Source organism: Cryptomeria japonica, chromosome 2, assembly GCF_030272615.1.
Source record: "Cryptomeria japonica chromosome 2, Sugi_1.0, whole genome shotgun sequence".
Classification (NCBI taxonomy): Eukaryota; Viridiplantae; Streptophyta; class Pinopsida; order Cupressales; family Cupressaceae; genus Cryptomeria; species Cryptomeria japonica.
Genome location: NC_081406.1, coordinates 222,153,345 through 222,173,391, shown reverse-complemented (window position 1 = coordinate 222,173,391; position 20,047 = coordinate 222,153,345). Strand labels below are relative to the sequence as shown.

The 20,047-nt window shown below is 37.5% G+C and overlaps 1 protein-coding gene across 3 annotated transcripts in view; it reads left to right on the top strand.

Annotated features, from left to right (window-relative positions):
* Window positions 1-20,047, top strand: part of LOC131037116 (uncharacterized) — a 102,001-nt gene that overhangs the window by 23,831 nt on the left and 58,123 nt on the right. For all 3 annotated transcript variants that reach the window (XM_057969152.2, XM_057969153.2, XM_057969154.2), the window contains 6 exons: window positions 68-198; window positions 395-517; window positions 707-780; window positions 18,145-18,729; window positions 19,006-19,117; window positions 19,276-19,413. In XM_057969152.2, coding sequence (XP_057825135.2) covers window positions 68-198; window positions 395-517; window positions 707-780; window positions 18,145-18,729; window positions 19,006-19,117; window positions 19,276-19,413 — 1,163 coding nt within the window. The remainder of the gene's footprint in view (window positions 1-67; window positions 199-394; window positions 518-706; window positions 781-18,144; window positions 18,730-19,005; window positions 19,118-19,275; window positions 19,414-20,047) is intronic.

Here is a 20,047-nt window from a genome sequence, read left to right as displayed (position 1 = left end):
TATTATGAAACAGCTTGGCTATTTTGGTTTCAGAAGGTACTGACTAATAAGAATCTTTTTTTTTAAGGATGCAAACTCTGGCTGAAAACAACATTTTCACCTTCTGTCATGCGGAACACTCTTTTAGGTCAGTGCTTTCACACATGCATGGAAAAGCATCATAAAGCAATTTTTGACCTCTTTCAGCCATTTCTACAGGTATTTTCTTTTTTCTTAAAACTTGTATGTAATTGGTAACATTAGTTGTCTTTTATATGGGTGAACTCCTTGTTTATCTTTCTGGTTTTCTTTACTATCAATGTATATTTAAAATTAGTATAAGATGCAAAGGGTTTGTGAGTGCACAAATTGTCTCATTGCATGACTGATGAGTCTCGCAATATACATGCATCAGTCACTTGAGGCTTTGCAAGATGGAGAATTCGAAAGACAGCGTAGGCATTTTCTATATTTTCTTCTTCACCAAGTTAGTCACAGCAGCAATTTTAGTCTTCTAATGAAGAAAAAGGCCTGTCAGGTTAGTCCAGTTGTTTCTTTGGTTCATTCTGATTCTTGATTGCTGCAGAAACAATAACTTATCTTTGTATATTATTAGCATGGTTATGTGATTGATCATAGTTTCTTTGATTCTTATATATTTACATGCTTATGGCTGTCCCAACTTAATATATTTTTACTCTGTATTGATTCCAGAATTTTTTTTCAGGTGGCCATTTCTATCATTGGGCGTGGCTACAGATTGGATCCTCCATGTCCACCTTTTGAGTGTGCGCATATGTGGTATAACCTAAAATTTGCAAATAATCTTGATTATATTTTCACCATGTTATGAAATATTTAGCTTTGGTGTTTATTAGAGATAGTTTACCAAAACAAAAATACATTATATGGAGCTGCAGCTCCAGTTTGTATCAATGGTGATCACCAAATAGCAGAATCAAAATAATATCATACGTGTTTGCAGTTCCTAAGATAGCCAGGTCATCATCATAATATCAGCAACTAATCTCAAGAGCCTATCACATTGTTATGACATTCTGTTTTATCTCAATCATCTGTGCCTAGGGGAGGCACAATCAGGTTCAAATCAATCTCTTAAAAGTCAGCCTGGGCATTGATCTTCTTTTTCTCGGTGTTCACCTCCAGATCTGGTTTAGTGATCTTCCTTCCGGATATTTATTGAGCAGCTTCATTTCCTCTTGTTCAGATTATTTCTCCCTCGAGGGAAGAAGTGGGCAGATTTAATGTCTGTTTTGTAAACTAGCATGATACCTTCTTTGAGCAGGATCATGAAATGGTCGTTGGGGATCTCTAGCACAGTAGAAACCTGAAACATTATAGTCAAGTAAGTGAGTTCACTATTGAACTCACTCAGTAAAATGTCTTCTTTTGCTTTGAAATACTTCTTTGTTCCTCTTCTTCCATAAAAACCAGAAAAAATCATTAGAAAGAACAAGCCAAAACTTATTTAAATAAACATCAAAAACTTCTGCATAACCAGCAAGAATCTCATGCCAAGAAAAATCATTGATATCATTCCATTTCATAGGTTGACCAATAAGCAAAGGCCAAATAGCAATAACACCCTTGCATTCAAAGAAAAGATGTTCACAAGTTTCAGGCAGAGAACAATATTCACAACTTCTAGTAGGAAGCCCATACTTATGCAAGACATAAGCAACAGCCAGTTTTTAAAAAATAAGCAGCCATTGAAATCATGTCTTCTTGGGTTCAATTGAATTATGCCAAAGGTGGTTAAAGGTTTTGGTCCATTTGGAATCCGGCCAGTCAAATGCCAGGAGGTATTAAACCAATTATAAACCTCTCCTGAGCCAACACACATATTATAAATTTTATTAACTAAAACAGATAGCAGTTTGGAGCCATCTTTCCACATAATTCTATCAATAGCATCTGCAATATTAATTATTCTCCCAGGCAACCAGTCCCCCAAACCACTACACAGCATGGAGTAATTTTTCTTATGTGTCATTGGTAAACCATACTTGGACCTCAGCTGTTCCCAAGAGCCCATGTTACCATTAATCAGTAGATCCTGCATTACCTTCACCCCAAGGGAGTTCCAAATTTTAGTTTAGCACCCTTGGGAGAGGGTCAATGGCTTCCCATTTGAGGAAATATTCCACCAGATGGACCTATTTGATACAATACATGGGAAAGATTTGTGCATAGCAGCACCATTAGCAATCAAATGTCTAATTTGAGACCAAGCCTTCCATAAAGTGGTAAAGACATGCAAACCAAAAACTCTACCCTCAAACTGGCTGAACAATATGTCATGAATGTGCAAGGTATGCCACAGTGCCAAATTATTTCTTACCAATACTTTCCAGGGCTCTTCACTCTCAATTACTTTAAATATCCATTTGGAAGATGGGGCAGCTCCTTGTATTCTAAGGTCTTTTAAGCTAAGGTCTCCCTAGTTTTTTGGAAGACAACACCAATTCCAATTTATATTGTCTTTATTTATTGCCTTTACTAGCTAAACATAGGAATTCCCTTGATATCTTTTGAAATTTACCAAACTAGACATTGGCAAATAGCCATGCCAAGGAATGATAGGCACCATGAGAGGCAAGAAATTTTTGGACAACTTGAACTCTACCTACCAATAAGAGTAGAGATGTGTATGCCATTTATGTTGTTTCTTCTCAGTTTTCTTAAAAAGCCATTCCCACATGTCTTTTAGAGATGTGGAGACAACAAAGGGGATACCCAAGTATCTTACCACCTTGTGGGGGTTTGACTAATTCCATCCCTTCTTAACTAGCCAAATGGGAGAGTTATGGGACCAACCAATCACTGTGGAGGGTTATCTTGGAATGTAAGGCAGCACAAAAAACCTCCAGCTTCTTCATGGTATTATCAAAATTATTTTCAGAGAGTTCAATAAGAAGCTCTTGATTGGGAAGCGTAATGCCATTGATAGGGGGGACATTAGGTCAGATATGGGCGCATAATGAAGAGCATCAACTACAATAACGAACAATGTAGGGGCAAGTGGACAACCTCATCTGATTGACCTTTGGAGTATGATTGGATATGTGAGTTCTGTTGTGACCTTTTTCACACATCGCCCCATTGCAAATGGGGACCCTCTCTTTTTTTGCTTTCTAGGGTTTTTGTTAGTGCCCGTGGCCTTCCACTTCAGTTTTTGCCTAGCCTTGCTCAGTTTTGAATAGTTTGAGTCCTAGAGATTGAAAGTTAGTTTTTGCAAGCCAAGTGATAACAAAGTCCGGATACCGTCAAAGTGCCTAGAAAGGCCAAAGGACAAAGATCGCAATTGATTTGGACGAATTTGAACAACTTTCTATTTTTTAGAAAGTTTGCTTTTTTGCTTTGTCCTATTTTTTAGGAAGTTTCGTTTTTGGCATTTTTAGCCCAATCCTTGGTATGGCTATTTTTAGAAAGTTTTCCCTATTTTTTAGGGATGCCTGCTTTTTGCTTTTTCGGAGTGGGGGCCTAGGGTTTGCATTGATACCACTGACTTGCTTCGATCGCAATCAAGGATTTCCAAGTTTTGACCTAAAAAGCTAGTTTCCTACATTTTAGGGGTCATGATACTTCAGATGGTTTGCCTGAGTGTGGATTTCAAATTTCAAGTTAATCTAGTTAAATTGTGAAATTTTGAAAATTTCCAAATTTTTTCTAAGTCTGGCTAATGAATGATGTTGAGTGTTATGGTAGGTGATGAAAACTCTGCCCAAGGTGCTTGGTGGAGATGTCATAAAAGTTTGCCTTGGAGGTAGACTAAAACTGGCAGGTGCTTGGTGGAGATGTCATAAAAGTCTGCCTTGGAGGTAGACTAAAACTCCGTCCTATGGGATGATAGCTCAAAAGTCCGCCATGGAGAGATGCTAAAAGTCCGCCTTGGTAGTCATACCTTCCAAAGTTCGCCATGCTGGTGGAGATGTCTCATGAAAGTCCGCCATGCACGAGGCCTTCCAAAACTCCGCCCTATGCTTGAAGAAGTCTTCCTAAAACTCCGCCTTGCCTAGAGGTCATCCTAAGTCCGCCTTGAAGAGGTTATCCAAAAGTCCGCTTACTTGAGAAGTGTTCAAACCTCGCCCTCCAAGCAAGGTCAAGTTGAGAAGTCATCAAATTCCGCCCTATGGTGGAGATGTCATAAAAGTCCGCCATGCTTGAGGAGGTAGACTAAAACTCTGCCTTGGTTGAGGTGTCTTCAAAGTCCACCTTGGTAGTCATGCCTTCAAACTCCACCCTATGGTGGAGATGTCATAAAATTCCGCCATGCTTGAAGTGGCCAACCTTTCAAAGTCCGCCTTGAAGAGGTCATGCAAAAGTCCGCCCTCCTTGGTGTCTTTCCAAAGTCCGCAATGATTGACGAGGTAGACTAAAACTCCGCCCTCCTTGGTGTCCTTCCAAAGCTCTGCCCTATGGAGATGCTTAAAATATCCGCCCTAGGAGGAAGACATAGGAAGTAAACATGAGAAAAGTCCGCCATGGAGAGAGTCCAAAACTCCGCCCAAGCCATAATGATTGGAGAGGCAAAAACTCCGCCTTGGGGATGCTTCAAAAGTCCGCCTTGGTGAGAGCCTAAAAGAATGGACATGAGAAAGTCCGCCATAAAGTGGGGATGCTTCAAAAGTCCGCCCTATGGATGAAATGAAAGAAGTTTAAGGCAAACAAAACTCTAACATGATGATAGAGGCACCTCCAAACTCCACCCAAGCATCAAGCTAGAAGATGAAAACTCCGCCCAAGCATCAAGTTGAAGTCTCAAAACTCCGCCCTACTCTTGGAAGTCAAACAAAGTCAACAGCAAATTCAAATGCTAGTGATGTCATCAAAACTTCCTAGAATTCGAACTGCTAACTAATTTAGAAAGTTGAAAAAAGATATATTCGAAGATCAAGTTCGAAATGAGCTAAGAAATCAAAATGGAAACTCGAGTTTGAACCATGAATCAAAATTAGAAAAAGGATGTTTGCAGATTGAGACAATCTTTAGACTAAGTTCCAAATTAGAAGCCTTTTGGAAGATGCCAATCTATAGGACTAGTTCGAATATGAAGTGGGAAAACAATTTAGAAACTTGCACAAGAGTAAGATTTTTGAACTTAAAGAGATGACAGCACAACTCGAAATCGAATTGGAAACTTTCTGAAGGTTGAAGTCGAATTTAGAAGCATGAATTGGATATTTGCATGTTTCTAATTGTGAAAACCAACTTCATTACAAATACATTCTTCATTTCTTCATTCTCACACAAGAAGTTCGAACTTTCTGAGCAAGCTAAGGAAAACATTGAGAAGTATTTCGCAGATTGAAGGTCATTTGGAAGAAAATCTTGGTGTTGCAAGGATATCTCTTGCAGGTTGGGCAAGCTTCTTGAGGAATTCTGATTTAGTAGCTTCATTCTTGTCAAGTATCCGTGGATTTTTGGAGTGGAATTAGCTGGTAGAAGGCAGATTTGTCAATTTTTCTGAGTTTTCTTAAGATTTCTTCTATCTTCTAGCCGCCTTCTCATTCATTCGAAGGTGAAGTTGGTTTTTAAAATGCTGATTTATTGCATATTTCTGAGTTATCCAGATTCGTTGGAAGTAATTTTTGTGGACCTATTCAAATTTTTAGTGAGAAAAATCATTTTGTTGACTAAATGGAATGATAATTTTGAAGTTATAGAACTTGGCCTTTTTGGATTACAATCATAAATGTCCTTAGGTTGAAGAGTTTACATGTGAAAATCCATTTTTGTGGCTAAGTATGAAAGTGAAGTAAAAAATCTCCAAGCACTTAGCCATTCGCAGCCTCGATTTTCTTTAATCCAAGATCTGATTTCTAACTTAAGCTTCATGTTTATTTGCAGATTTTAGGCACGATGAAGTTCCAAGTAGACAAGGATGCTCCTCTTGAGTTGAGGATGACCTCGAAATGGAAGAATGTTAGTGACACTAACCTTAGGCATATCAATCTGAGGGAGTTCAAGAAGCATCTGTTCGGTTTAGATAACCTCGTGCCTATCATGACCACGCGAAAGATGATGAAAAGTGGCATCGTGCATGCTGCTGGTTTTCTCCCTACCATGCAGTGCACTGAGTTGGTAGCTGAGTGTGCTAGGCACTACAACCTTGTCAGTAGGGATATTGTCGCACCAGATGGAAGAGTGTTGGCAAACATCAGCGATGAGGCCATCAGGGAAGCCTTCAGAATTCCAGAATATCATAATGCTGTGTACGTAACCAAGGATGAAGCTGATCGCATGTATCAGGATCATTTGGATTAGTATGATGCCATCGTCAATCATTCCTGGCTGGACAAGCCAAGGAAAGGTGCCTCCAAATTACAGAGGAAGAGCTTGGTGAGGGCGTACTTCAAAGAAGATATCGGAGATATGATTGTCTTGCTGAATAGGATAATGGGTAATCCCCAAGGCGCCCCATTTGAGCCTTGGATGTATTATTTTATAAATGAAATAATGAACGGAGTTAAGATGATAGACTGGGCTCGAATGATAAGTGATAACTTGGACAGCCAACTGAAGAATCTGGAAGCAAATAGAACCTTCTTCATGAGCCAATACTTGTTCTATTCCTTGTCTAGAACCTACAGATACAGAGGCCTCACGTGCAAAGGGGAAGTGGGAAACAAAGAAAATCAGTTTCCCGTCTATGACTGTTATCCCCATGGAAGAAAAGTTCCATTTCAAGAGGGTGAATGATACATTTCTCATGCACATCACATAGACGCTGCAAGGTGGACTACATCAGAGACTCTCTCCAGAGTCTATGGACTTCATAAGTAGATTCAGATATTGGTATATTCAATACCCGAAGTTCACTTACATCAGAATTCAGGGTTTTTCCGGATCTCCTTATAAGCTCCCAGCTTACCCTACAACGAAGTCGTGCTACTAGAGGTTGTGAGGCAATTGGAGGGATATATGACAATTCAAAGAGATAAGCAAACGAAGGCAGGAGCCTCCTCTCTCACGATTGGAAATGGACTAGAAACATGCCTGTCATCACAAGGCGCTGCCACTGCTGAAACATGCCTGTCAGCACAGAGCTGATTTGGAAGATTATTGGGCTAACGTAGCCAATAGTTTCGAAATCAGGAGGATATTTTGGTCAAGGATTCCCTTGAGCATGGTAAGAGCAACGAAGGTATTTAGAGTTGCTGATCAAGTAGAAGACAACCTTGAGCTTCAGCAGCCAGGCTTTGAGAAGATGAGGAATGAACCACTAGCCTTGACCGATTGGGCAGAGGGAGAGAAGTCAGATCTGGCAGACCTCATGAGGTCGGTGGTCGAATACTCTAAGTGGTGGACATCTAAGAGGACGAAACAATTGAAGTCTAAAGGTGTGGCCTTGACCTATGATTTGATGGGAGTAGATGACTCTGTGTCCTCCAACCCTTGTATCTCTACAGGCAATGCTCGGAATCCAGAGAGTGTTGGGTCTCGGAAGAGGAAGGAATTAGGTGGAAGCTCTAGAAAGGCCAGAGGAAAAAACATTGTCGGGGAGAGACAGGAGTCCAACGAAGGTCATTCCATCCTGAGTGCCGCGTCTGCTGTGCCTAATCAAAATGCAGTTGAAGAGCAAGAGATGGACACATATATGGTAAATAATGAAGTGAGAGTGCCTTCTCCTTCAATTGAGGAAATAATGAAAGAAGCTGTCCAAAGTCCAGATAGGGAACAAGTTTCAAATACAGCCACAGAAGTTGAAGAGCGTGAGCCCCCAGTAGTTTTCCTTGATGGTATAGATACTGGACCAGGAAGGACAGCTGATGGGTTTGATCAAAATACTGTGGAGCAGTCAACTATTCCTGATTGGCTGAGGGAAAGGATAAGGGCTAAGGTCCCTAAGGAAACCCATTCTGAAGAGAATACAACAACATTTCTGGAAAAGGTGAACGAACCAGTCATAGTCAAGCCACCTAAGCTAGGCAGAAAATTCTCTTTGATTCAGAGGGATAGTGCAGGGTTTCGGACAGTTTAGATAGCTGTGCCAAAGGAAGGAAAAATTCGGGACAACATTGGCCCAGAGGATTATAAGATTACCACTATAGAGTTGGGTAAGCCTACTCAAGACCAAGAAGTCCAGTACGTTGACGACTCTTGCAACGCCCTCAAGGTGAGTCTAGCCCAGGAGAAGGAGAAAAGGAAGAAGGTTGAGGAAGAGATCAAGCAGTGGAGGAAATATGTTCTCCATCTCACCAGGCCACTCAACCATGAGGTACCGGTCACCCCTCCGTAGCCTCTTCAGCAAGAGTCAATGAAGGATTATGAGGACATGAAGGGCACATTCACATAGGCCAAGGAATGGATTTCAGATGCTTCGACACGTGTTGACATACTTGTAGAAAATTTAGTATCAGCACATGAGTCAGCCTCTTCATTAGTTAGCCGAATTCAGGACCTAGCTGCAAATTGGGAAGATGTTGAAGAAATTCAAGATGAAATACTTCCGCAATTGAAGGTTATTCGAGGTTTGTCAAAATGAAGTTTGGTGGATGCAGGTGTCATATAGGCTAGGCATAGATATGACTTTAACACCTGGTATTATGCTTTGGTCACCAGGATTGAAGTCCTGAGGAAATCCGAGACTAAGTGCTTTGAGATAGAGGAAAGTGTCAGAGAAATTTAGAGTAAGGTGTTTCGTGTAGCATCAGAGATCTGGAAGAAAGAGAGTATACGAGAAAAACACTTGCAGGCAGAGAACCTGAGAGCCAAAATTCAGTCAAGCTTTTTCAAAGACTCGGGAATGATTGATAAGGGCAATCTTTCAAGGATTGCCAGTTTTCTCTTCATTGACGAGAACTTTCTTGCCCAAGCAGTTGAGTGGGAAGGCATCCTCACCACATGTACTGATGATGTGGACATCATTGACTTCCAGATTAGCAACTTGCCAAGTGTCACTATGGAGGAGGTCAGGCTCATTGTGTCCAGATACATCAAATCTGCAAAAGGGGAAACTGGACACTCACCTCAGTGACAATAGCAGTTGTGCCACATGTCATTTTCTCATTCTTTCAAACTAATAGAGTTTTGGGAAACCCTAATTAGGGTTTGTAGCTTTCAATCTGGGCCCTTGATCACTATTTGATCTCGGTCGTTCATTTTTTTATGAAAAACTATATAAGGCTACCTCTTCTCATTTGGAGAGTGTGAGGTTTTTGACATATTGTTGCGTGAAGGTCATTTTCAAATAATATAATGCATGTGCGCTTTCTCTTAAGGCTTTGTAATCTCTATTGTTTGAATGATTAGCATGGTTTCAATTTCCTCAACACTTTAGTTTAAAATTAATTTAGATTTGCTTTCATGTTATTAGAATTGAATGAAGGATTTGATAAGTGTTAATTGACGGTGTATCTTTGCTCATACTTTTGGTGAATGGATGATTTCCATCTCACTGTGCAAAGTTAGTCTGAGCCTATCCTCTGTGCTTGCCAGTATTTCAATCATAAGCACAACCCGTTGAAGATTGCACCCGCTTTGTGTAGTTGTCCTCAGTGTGGTGAAACAAAGTGTGGTTTCTTGAGAACATCCAGTTGATACCGTCTCCGAAGTTCGTAGGATTAGATCAGCTTTCTCAAACCCTATCCCTTTTTCCCTTTTTGAAAGTCTAAATCCCGGAAAATCTAAAAAAAAGAGAGAGCCTAAAATTGCTAAATCCGTCTAAGTCCAGCAGTTCAAAAGACATTTGTTAAGGTGAGTCCCCCTTGAGGTTTTCAGCAAACACTACTCGAGTAGCTATCCCACTAAAGTCGCTTGTTCGCACATATAGACCTTGGAAACAATAGTGATTTTTCAGGAGATGATAGAATACCTTCGGGTATCTTATTCTAATGTTTGGTAGATGATAAAACAGATACCAACAAGTTCACCATTCACATCCACAACAATGGACGAGTCACTGAAGAGGATATTAATCTATTTACAAAAGTTAGGGGGAAAACCAAATACACGAAGGATATCCAACACAAAAAGCCACTCAATCCTATCATAGGCCTTTTCAAAATTTAAGAGAACCATTGCCACATTTTTTTTATCATGCTTGGTCCAGTGCATTCCTTCCCAGCTTGTAATGAGATTCTCCAGAAAAACAACTCATCCCCTTTCCAAAGTGAATCCTTACCACCTTTTTTGCTAGTTTTGTTTTCAATCATATTAAAGTCTCCATTGCAAATCCAAGGAATTTTTGGGAGCTTCTTAGCCATCCTATTCCACTAGTCAGACCTTTCTCTATAATCATTTGAGGTGTAGAGAGAGCAAACTCCCAAGACCTCAATAACAAAGGACAAGGAGAACCAAACAAGTCTATCATGGGGGAAAGAGCCGCGCTAAGTAGTATTTTTTTGCGACTTGGGGTGCATGAGGATAGCAGTACCCCCTTTACTCTTTTCATGGTTTGAGATAATCATTTTTGCATTTCTCCAAATGAAATTAAGAACATTCTGTGCCTGAAATCCAACCACCTTGACCTCTTGAAGGCAAACAAACCCATAAACAGTCTATTATTGCAAAAGGCTCCAACCACATACTTCCTATAAACTGACTCCAGACTCCTAACTTCCAGCTGCAATTGTTGAAATTCATTAAGGATTAGGGGGGCAGGGGGAGTATTCTTTCGATTCTTATACAATCTATTAAGACATTTTGGATTCTTATCTTCTTTGCCCTTTTTTGTCACTTTCTTCTCTGAGCCTGAGTCAGAGTTAGATGGTCTGTTCTTTAGTTTCTTTTTTTATTATCCTCCTTTACATAAGTAGTTTTCTGTGGAGGCAGAGGATTATTAGTCTTTGGACCATCACAAAGTGCATTATAACATGACATCACAATTTCCTTGCCATAGGCTTCATCACAATTTCCTTTCCAAATTTGGTTTTATTTGTTAATGTTAATGAATACTATAGAAGCTATATTTGTTGATAAATGTTGGAAATGCTCACAAAAATAAAAGAACATGGCAGTGAGTTAACATGAAGAAATGAATAATAAATGCATTATAATGCTATATGAATGAATGCAAGTACTTGTTTGTCAAATTATAAATGAGTGAGTTGCTTTTATAGGCAACAAATGCATTAGAGAGAGTTAATAAAATATTCAAAAGGATCACAATCAAGTCAAAGTGACTCACTAAGGTGGGTTTACACCACTAGCATCCTTCCTCTATCATAACTTGGGTGATGACAAGGGAGATCATATTTTTATAAAGGAATTGGATGACTTTATAGGTGAAGTGACAGTTAAAACACACATTGTGTAAGATGTAGGTGTTGAAAGGAAGCAAAATGAAGGGAAAATGAAGGCTTTTTAGCTACAATGCAAAGCCACCAATTGTGCTGGGTGACATTTATGTATTTACTGTGGTAATTGCAGCTGCGACTGAATAATCTTTAGGTGGTATTGTATTGGAGTGGTGGTTCCAATCATTGCATGAACTGACAGCTTGGTCACATGTCTAGAAATGTTTGTAACTCTCATAATTTGGGTTCTTTATGGTAAAATCCTTGTTTGTTCTTTTGCAGTGGTTCTTTGCTTTCATTTTTTTTCTAGTTCATAGTCAAATGCAGTGGATAATTTTTTCTTAGATCTGCATGCTGATGGCTAGTATATGACAGTCTTCTTTAAATTTTGAATCAGATTGGTAATAGAGCAAGTTATTTCCTTTTGTGGAAGTTGTCATAAGTGATTTTGTAGGTAGATGCCCACAACCAGGTCAATTGGGAAAGATTTGTTGCCTTTGCAAAGAGATGTTGAATCTTGTAGTTGGAAGAGAGCTCTCGGAAGAATAGTAAGAGACGCAAAAACCCTTAATGAAAAAGCAAGGTTCCTCAATCTTGAAGCTAATGTTGCACACTTGCGAGCATACTTATGTCAATGGAGAGTATGAATGGTAACATAGTGGCTCTCATGGAGTTGTGCTTATTGAAGGATGTCGAGAGGAAGGGGAAGGCTTACTCATAGAAGAAGAGGAGCAATAACATGGCAAGTCAAGTCTATCAAGGACACCTTAGTTTAAGGCAGCAGGAAAGATTGAGATTCTACCATTCAAAGGGGAAGTAGATGCAGAGAAGTTTAACTGTGGTTTGGGACAAATGGAGGTATACTTTAGTAGACATTCTCTTAGTTTGGAACAAAATATTTCTTTTGCTAGATTGAGAATGGCAAAGCAGGTTTTAAACTTGTTTGAAAGTCTCTCATCTTCAATGGCTTTAATAAAACAAGTTCCCATTAGTTATTGGGATCAGTTTAAGAAACTGATTAAGAAACACTTTTACCCAATATGTCTTGGAAGATAAAAATGTGCGGAGTGACAAGTTTTGAAATAGAAAGAACAAGTGTGTAGGAGTACACAAGTGAGCTTTGAAGAAGGGTTGTCCAAATGGATAGAGATGTGTAAGATGAGGAAGTGTTGATAAAGTCCATTCAAGGCCCAAAACTACCATATGGAAGGGTTGTCCAAATGAATAAAGATGTGTAAGATGAGGAATTGATGATGAACTACATTGCAGCTTAGATGAAATAATCAACTTCCAAAGCTCCACTTGCGAGTTATTGGGTGAGTGACTCACCTAGTGAATTGGCTTGCGAGTACTTAGCGAGTTTTCCAACTATGCTATAAACAATATAATTCTCAAAAATGGAAGGGAAGATAAGGTAAGTGCACCCTAAAAAAGGCAGAGGAGAAGGTCTTAGTTTGTGGATCAAAGGAGGGATACCAGGGCTTTATGCATAGGAAGTCACCCAGGAGAACCCAAGGGCCATTTTCTAGCATCCAAACCTTGTTTGCGATAGACTCAAACTCAAGAATGAATAATCTCTTGGCAGAGGGGAATACGCAAATTTCATCCCTTATAAATCTTTCCAACTTACTAAAATACAAGCATGCAATTCACCTAACTTTAGATAGTTTAGTAAATCTACAAATTAAGGCATGGATTTGTAAAAAATCCTCCCTGTTGTTAGCCAAACCTTCTAGACAAATATCTGGAACTGTTTCAGAGCTGTTGTCCTCATTTTTGTTTTCAAAAATGAAGGACCATTACATGAAATTTTTGTGAAAAAATGAAAAATTTTACTCTATGGCATGCTTCCCGAGGCAGAATTTCGACTAATCCTTGGACTGGCTTAATCCTCAGTCCATCCTCGAACTACGTTTCGAATTTCGTCAAATTCTGGGTTCGTTTGCTATGTCTTTCCTTCAATTTCGGGTTTTAAAATCCCGACTGCAGGTGGAGAATTTTCTTCAAACTGCAAGTTTTAATGATATTCATTGTTTTGGTCTTTGTAGGGGAATTTTTGACTTATTACATGTGCACTTTTATTTAAAAGATGTTACTTGTAATTTGTTTTAAATTTCCCCTTTGTTGTTTTTATCTTTTTATTGTTTTTTGGTCATTTTTAGTTAAAATAGGGATTTTTTGGCTCAACTGCAAGTAAACTTGCAGTTTGGTCAAAAAACCCCTACTTTAATGGCTTTCACATGTAATAGGGATTTTAAATCCCCATTACATATGTGCAAGTAAACTTGCTATTTGGTGAAAAAACCCGATTTTGCCTTGTAAGTGAAAAAGTGACAATTTAAAACTTGCACTTTGGTCCAAAAAACCCGATTTTGCTCATAAAGTGCATTTTTGACATTTTAAACTTGCTATTTGGCCAAAAAATCCCGATTTTGCCTAACATGTTGAAAAAGTGAAATTTTAAACTTGTCATATCCTCCAAAAAACCCGATTTTCATTGTTTCATACATTTTAAACTTGCTATTTGTTCCAAAAAACCCGAATTGCAAGGAAAAACATGTTTTTTGAAGATTTTTAGCAAATTTTTGTGGAGATTTTTTGGGAGATAGAAGGCGTTTTGGATTCCTTCCTATTTCCATGCATTTTTAGACACCTTTCACGCCACATGGAGGTTAAGTTTGCTGGTTTTTAGGTTTATAACAGCAAACACGTTTTTGCTAAAAAACCACGTTTTTCTTCATTAAAAATGTCACGAATCAGCAATGTTATGAATCGTTTTGGCTTGGTATGCTAAGGTATTGAGGTTAGAAAGAGTCTTGGCCATTTTCCATGCCATTTCTCATGCATTTGCTGCCACGTTTTTCAGTTTTTGCCATTTTTTCAAAAACGTGGCTAGGGTTTTGGAATACGGTTAATTTCTTTTTAAGAGATTCTTCTTTATTTCAAAGATTGATTATCTTTTGGAGAGGCATTTTCACATTGGAGCAAGGTAAGATTTATTTTCTTCTTGTTTCTTTTTTCTTGTTTTCTTGTTTTTTTTTTCTTTCTAGTTGTAAATTTGTAAATGGTTGGTTCTTCCCCAAAAATCAGATTTTGTGAGAGAGATTTTCTCTTTTGTAAAGCAATTTTAGAATTGCATTGTTCTTCCCCATTTTCCCTCTTTACTTGTATTCGGGATTTTAAATTCCGATTACAAGTTGGATGAAAATCATTGTTCTTCCCTTACGGATAAAAGATTTAACCATCTTTTTTTTTTTTTGAAATCCGGGTTGCAAGTTGAAAGTTCTTCCCATTTTTGCATTGGCAAAGTTCCAAGTGATCTTCTTGAAATTCATTTTTACCTATCCGCTTCCAATTCCCTCATCCGTACATACCAATTCATCCACTCATTTCACACCTTCATTCATTTTCCCCATTTAAAGTCTACTTGCAGTCAGCCATCCAGAACCCGAAATTGGTCCAAAATGCACTCAAAAAACACTTGAAAATGAGTTTTAAAGGTCCAATTACAAGTGCAAACTTGTAGTTACCCATTACACATATGAAGTTGCATGTTTGTTCCCACATTTGCAAGTTAATGCTCTTGTTTTCCCCACACATGTAATGCAACTTCCAAAACCCGAAATTCACTGGTGAGCCCGTTTTTGCATCAATTTCTCTCTTCCCTTGTCAGTCCGGTTTGCACACACGATCTACCAAATCAATGGATTAAGGCATGGGCCTTATTTTGCAAGCAAATTTCAAGAATGAAGGATGATACAAAGAAGAGATACAACAACAATTCATGGTTGAGAGCATAGAATGCTTTCAAGACAAAGATGGTCATGACATGAAAAGAGGAAGGCAGCCCGTTCCCTCTTGAAAAGCTAGTACTACCCCAAGCAAGAAGACAAGGATGCAAGTTCCTGTTCCGGTTCAAGATGTCTTTACCAATCTAGAATACTTCAAGTTCTAGCATCCTGAAGCGACATGAAGATCATCACAGACAAAGGATGATGCAGTTAGAGTCGTGTCTTTAGACACATGGAATAGTTTTAGTTATGCATTTGTAATTTCGTTTTGACAAGTTACATGTAAAAGTATTTTTTTTGTAAAATGCAAGTTACACATTACTTGCACTTTTGTAATTACACGTAAGACAACTACAAGTTGTGTCCGATTAGGACTGTAGTTGGAATAAGTCTTAGTTAGTTGGAGTAACTCTTAGTTAGTTAATGAAGTCTCAGTTAGTTATTGAATGAGTCTTGGTGGTTGAGAGAATCTCTCAAGTTAGTTAGGATCCTCCCACCTTTTTCTCAAGGCTCCTCTTCTATAAATACTGGAGGAGTCTATTGTAATTTTTATCTTTTGGAAGGCAAGCAAAAACTCTGCCAAATTTACAGCAAGAAGTCTTTGAGCTTATGTATGTGAATTGAAGGTTTTGAAGAATAAGAAAGAAGGATTACTCAAGTTTTGAGTCTTTGAGCTACATGTTTGAGTTTCATTCTTTTTATTTATTCTATGCAAAGTGTTTCTAAAGGAGCTTAGTCCAATCTGATTTGAAGTCTTTGAGCTGCAAGTAGAGAAGATTAATTAAAATAGGAAAATCTCTAGAAGGAGCAGCAAGTCTTTGAGCTTGCGTCTATTCTTGAGGAAAATTACTGTTTGATAAGAAATAGCAGCAAGTCTTTGAGCTTGTATTAGTTCTTGTCTTTGTGTTAAAAGAATAAATTATTCCAGTCTTTGAGCTGTTATCTTTTATCCATTGTAAAAATTTAGTCTAGCAAAGGTTAGATAGGACTTCCAATAGTCAAGTCTTTGAGCTTGATATTGCTGTCCCGTCCCGAAGGAAGTGACGGAAGTCTTTGCGCTTTCAGGAAACTTCATTTCCTTTCTCTCATTTCACTTGAAAGTAGTTACTGCTGTTCATTTTCAATCGCTATCCTTTTCTGTGAAGAGAAAAGGATATTGTCTTTCTTGAAGAAAGAAGGAAGACTGCTGTCCCATCCTGTTTTTATTTCAGTTTTAGTTAGATAGGGGGAGCCTTCCCTTAATTAGGAGAGTTTTTACTCGTGTGCTGTGGTTGAAACCACAATTTTGTATATTTCCCCCAAGTGTACAAAATTTTCAACCAACAAGAGCAATTAACTAGATTGGTGGAACCAAGTAGATCAAGGACGCCAAACCCATTGAGAGATTTCCTCGGAAGATTAGAGGATGGCAGTGTGTTTGCTTGTCCCTACACGGTCCCCTCCAAACCAAAGCATAGAGACTGCCTGTTTTGATTTCATAGGCTAGTGTTTTGTCGTCTTGTATGATGTGACAAAGGGTCATTGCAAGCCCTAGCACCGTGCTTGGCCTCCTTGACAGATTGTCTTCCAATCAAGCGAGTAGGTGCTGCACTTTCGGCGACCTTGGAACCAAACCCCTCGATGCCATGAGGGAGATAGCCTGATTTGAGGTGGCCAACATTTGCAATTAGCGTAGGAGGAGGAGTTGGAGGAACACCGTCAAGCATTGCAGATTTAAAAAAAATAATTAATAATTATTGATTAGTTATTTAATTTATTAATGTCAAATATTATTTTGTTTACATTAAATTGTTATGAAAAAATAAAATATCAAATTTAAAGTCTTCTTTTTAAGTATTAACATTTAATAAATTAAAATTTCATATTTAAAATAATGGACTTAAATTTTAAACTATTTATATATAAAATTCAACAAATTTAAAATAAAATATTTAAATCTAATTTTCTAAATTTGACCTATTTTATTTATATTTAACAAATGTCAAATATATTATTTAAATATTTAATATAATAATGTTTTTTATTTTAAAACTGATACATTTGAATATTTAAGTTAAAGTTTTAAACTTATTTATATTGAGTTATTTCACATGCTTCTTATGGTTCATATTTTATAAATGTGTCATTTTTTATAATGATTTCAAATTTATTTAACAATACTAAACTGTTTTGATAATTTTCTGGATATATTACTTATCTAAAACAAACCGATTGTCTTTCTGAATTTTTTTCCTTGTTGAACTTCATACAAAATTCTTGTTGCTGAACACGAATTCGAATTCGAAGGCATGTCATGTAAATTCTCTATGGTGTGGCCTGAAAAATAAAATAGTGGTTTGTTATTACCTTGGGGAGAGTAATCGGTATAAGAGAGTCAAGTTTTATACACACATCTCTCATTTGATTTCTCTGCAATTTCTTTGTAGCCATTGGGGTTTACACTCAGTCCTTTGAATGCAACATCAGATTTATGTGTTTTACAATTTTATTCCTTCTCTTTTGTATATTAGGATATCCTTTGTTAATTGCCTCTACACATATCTCTTTATTCTTTAATTGTGGAGAATATGGTTGTGTAAAATGATTTGAAAGGCTAGAACAAGATGAAAATGTGACCTTAAAGTCATTTTCTTGTAAATATTAGTTTCCACTTCTTTCCTGACAGGGTTCCCTATGTTATGTATTCTAGTTGTGACACAATACTACAAATATGTCTTCTAAAAATTGGGTTGGGGGATAATGATAAATCCCCTATATTTGGTTGATCTAATAAATTATTTGTTTCATCATTGTTCTCTTCTCTCTTGTACTTGTTGGTTGTTTTGATTATTTAGCGAAGATATTGGTAGACAAGACATGAGTTTTAATTATGTTTTGAATAATTATACTGAGACTTAACATTTGTTTTCATCATGAGATTATCAATTTATATTTGCACTTTTTTGTGGTCTGTTTAACAAGAGTGTTTCCAGGTTTCTGAGCTCTAGATTAATAAAATTTGGAGCACATATGCTGCAGCAATTATATCTTGTTTTAATCTTATTAGAACATTTATCTGGTGTATATTGTATTTTTATGTATTATATTTGATCTCTGTTAGTGTCATTTAACAGGGGCCCATCTGTAATCCGTTCTGTGATGGATTCATCACTTTACTCATCTCTTCGTCAGCCTGCATTTGATCTCATTCAGACTATTATTGTTGCTGATGCAGCAGCTCTGGTTTCCTTGTGGGAAAAGAAGTGTAATCAGCATATGTCTTTTGTGAAAACCTCTTGTGAGATTGATGGAGATGATGATGACTCACAGCCATTTAATGAAGTAGAAGAAGCTGATGTTAATTGCTGGACAGATTTCAATATGGTAGGAAGGTTAACAGCACATGGTTGTGAAGAATGGTTTTGTATTCCACTTTTGTGGGTGGATGTTTTAACTGGAATTTCACCATCAGCTTTACCTCTATCGTTTTCAAAATCTGTAATGTGGGCTTTGTCAAGATTTTCTGTGATTGAACCTGAAATTGACAGCTCATCAACAATGCCAGTGTCACAGTGGGTATCAATGTATTTTGAGAAAATTGGTACTTCTTTCATGTGGGACAACCCCAAAGGTTGTGATGATGGTGCAGATGGTAAGGGATCGATTAATTCAGTGAAAGCTGCTCTTCAATGTGTGGATCTACTTAGACTAATGAGAAGGTAAAAAGTTATATTTGCTATGCCAACTTTTTATCATTTGGTTTGTCATCCATGTCATGGTATGTTAGTGTTGATGTTAAACATGACTTTTTATTAACTATTTAAGAGGAAGTCATTAGATTGGAAATTGGGGACAGAGAATCATTGCTGCTTTTAACCGGGTGTGCCTGATGCTCGTCAAATTAAGTGGGGTAATTTTAGTTATGTTAGTGGTGTAAAATTATAATTTATTTGTTATTGTTCTGATTTTGTGTTATTTGAATTTTGGATTTCCAGGTGCGGTTCAAATTATGCTAGTAAAATTGAAGGTAGTGAACTTTACAAGCAGTGGACATGGGAACCAAGGATGAGTGAGACTGTCTGTCTGTTGTTAGTGGATCCTGATGATGTAAGAACTGTTTGTGGTCATTTTAATTTTGCTTTACAAACATGAAATTGTAAGTTATCATCAGATGGTTTCTTAGTTGAATCGTATGCAACCTGAGTTTGATATTGAACGTCTTATAGGTCTTTTATTGGATTAATGTTGCGTTCTATGTGGTGTAGTCTGTGAGGCAGGCTGGTAAAGTTATTTTGGAGCAAGTTTCAAATGCTCGGGGCCTTGCCAATGGACTGCAATTCCTTTGCTCAAGCCAGTCTTCTATATCTTCAATGCTTTTGGGTTTATGCTATGCAATAAAAATGGTTTGATCCTAATTCCTTTTAGAAAATTTCAAGCATAATTTTGAAAAATATTAGGTAACAGTTTTCTGTTTGATATCAAACTAAAATCTGGAAAGAAACAAGAATAATATGTAATAACAAGAAATATGGGTGTGAAATTAAGTATATTGCTTGTGAGTTGTGCTTAGTAATTATTTTCAGCTCAATGAATGGGAAGATGCAAGAGAGCACTGGTCAGGAAAAGCTTCTGTACTTTTAGGAGCTTGTGCAGCTTATTATGAAAATCTTCTGATTCCTACTAAATGTGAAGGAAATATATTATAGATTTTCAACTTATCGGAACAATATATGATAGGCTTTTTGTTTTTTGCATGCAGGAGCTTTAGGCTGAAGTTACTATGCTTTTTGTGAGTTTTTAGATTCAAATGGTAGGAACAATGATAGTTAGCAAATTTGGACTTGGCAAAACTTTGGCAGACCCAAATTTGACTTGGACTTGATGACATGCCAAAAACTCAACAACTTAAAAAGATTTACTTAAATTCCTTGCAAAAGAAAAAATAGTGTATAATACAATTACAAACATATCAAATGAGTTTGCAAAACATTGGGGAAGTGTATTCTATCAGATTTGAATACTAATAGAGTATAAATT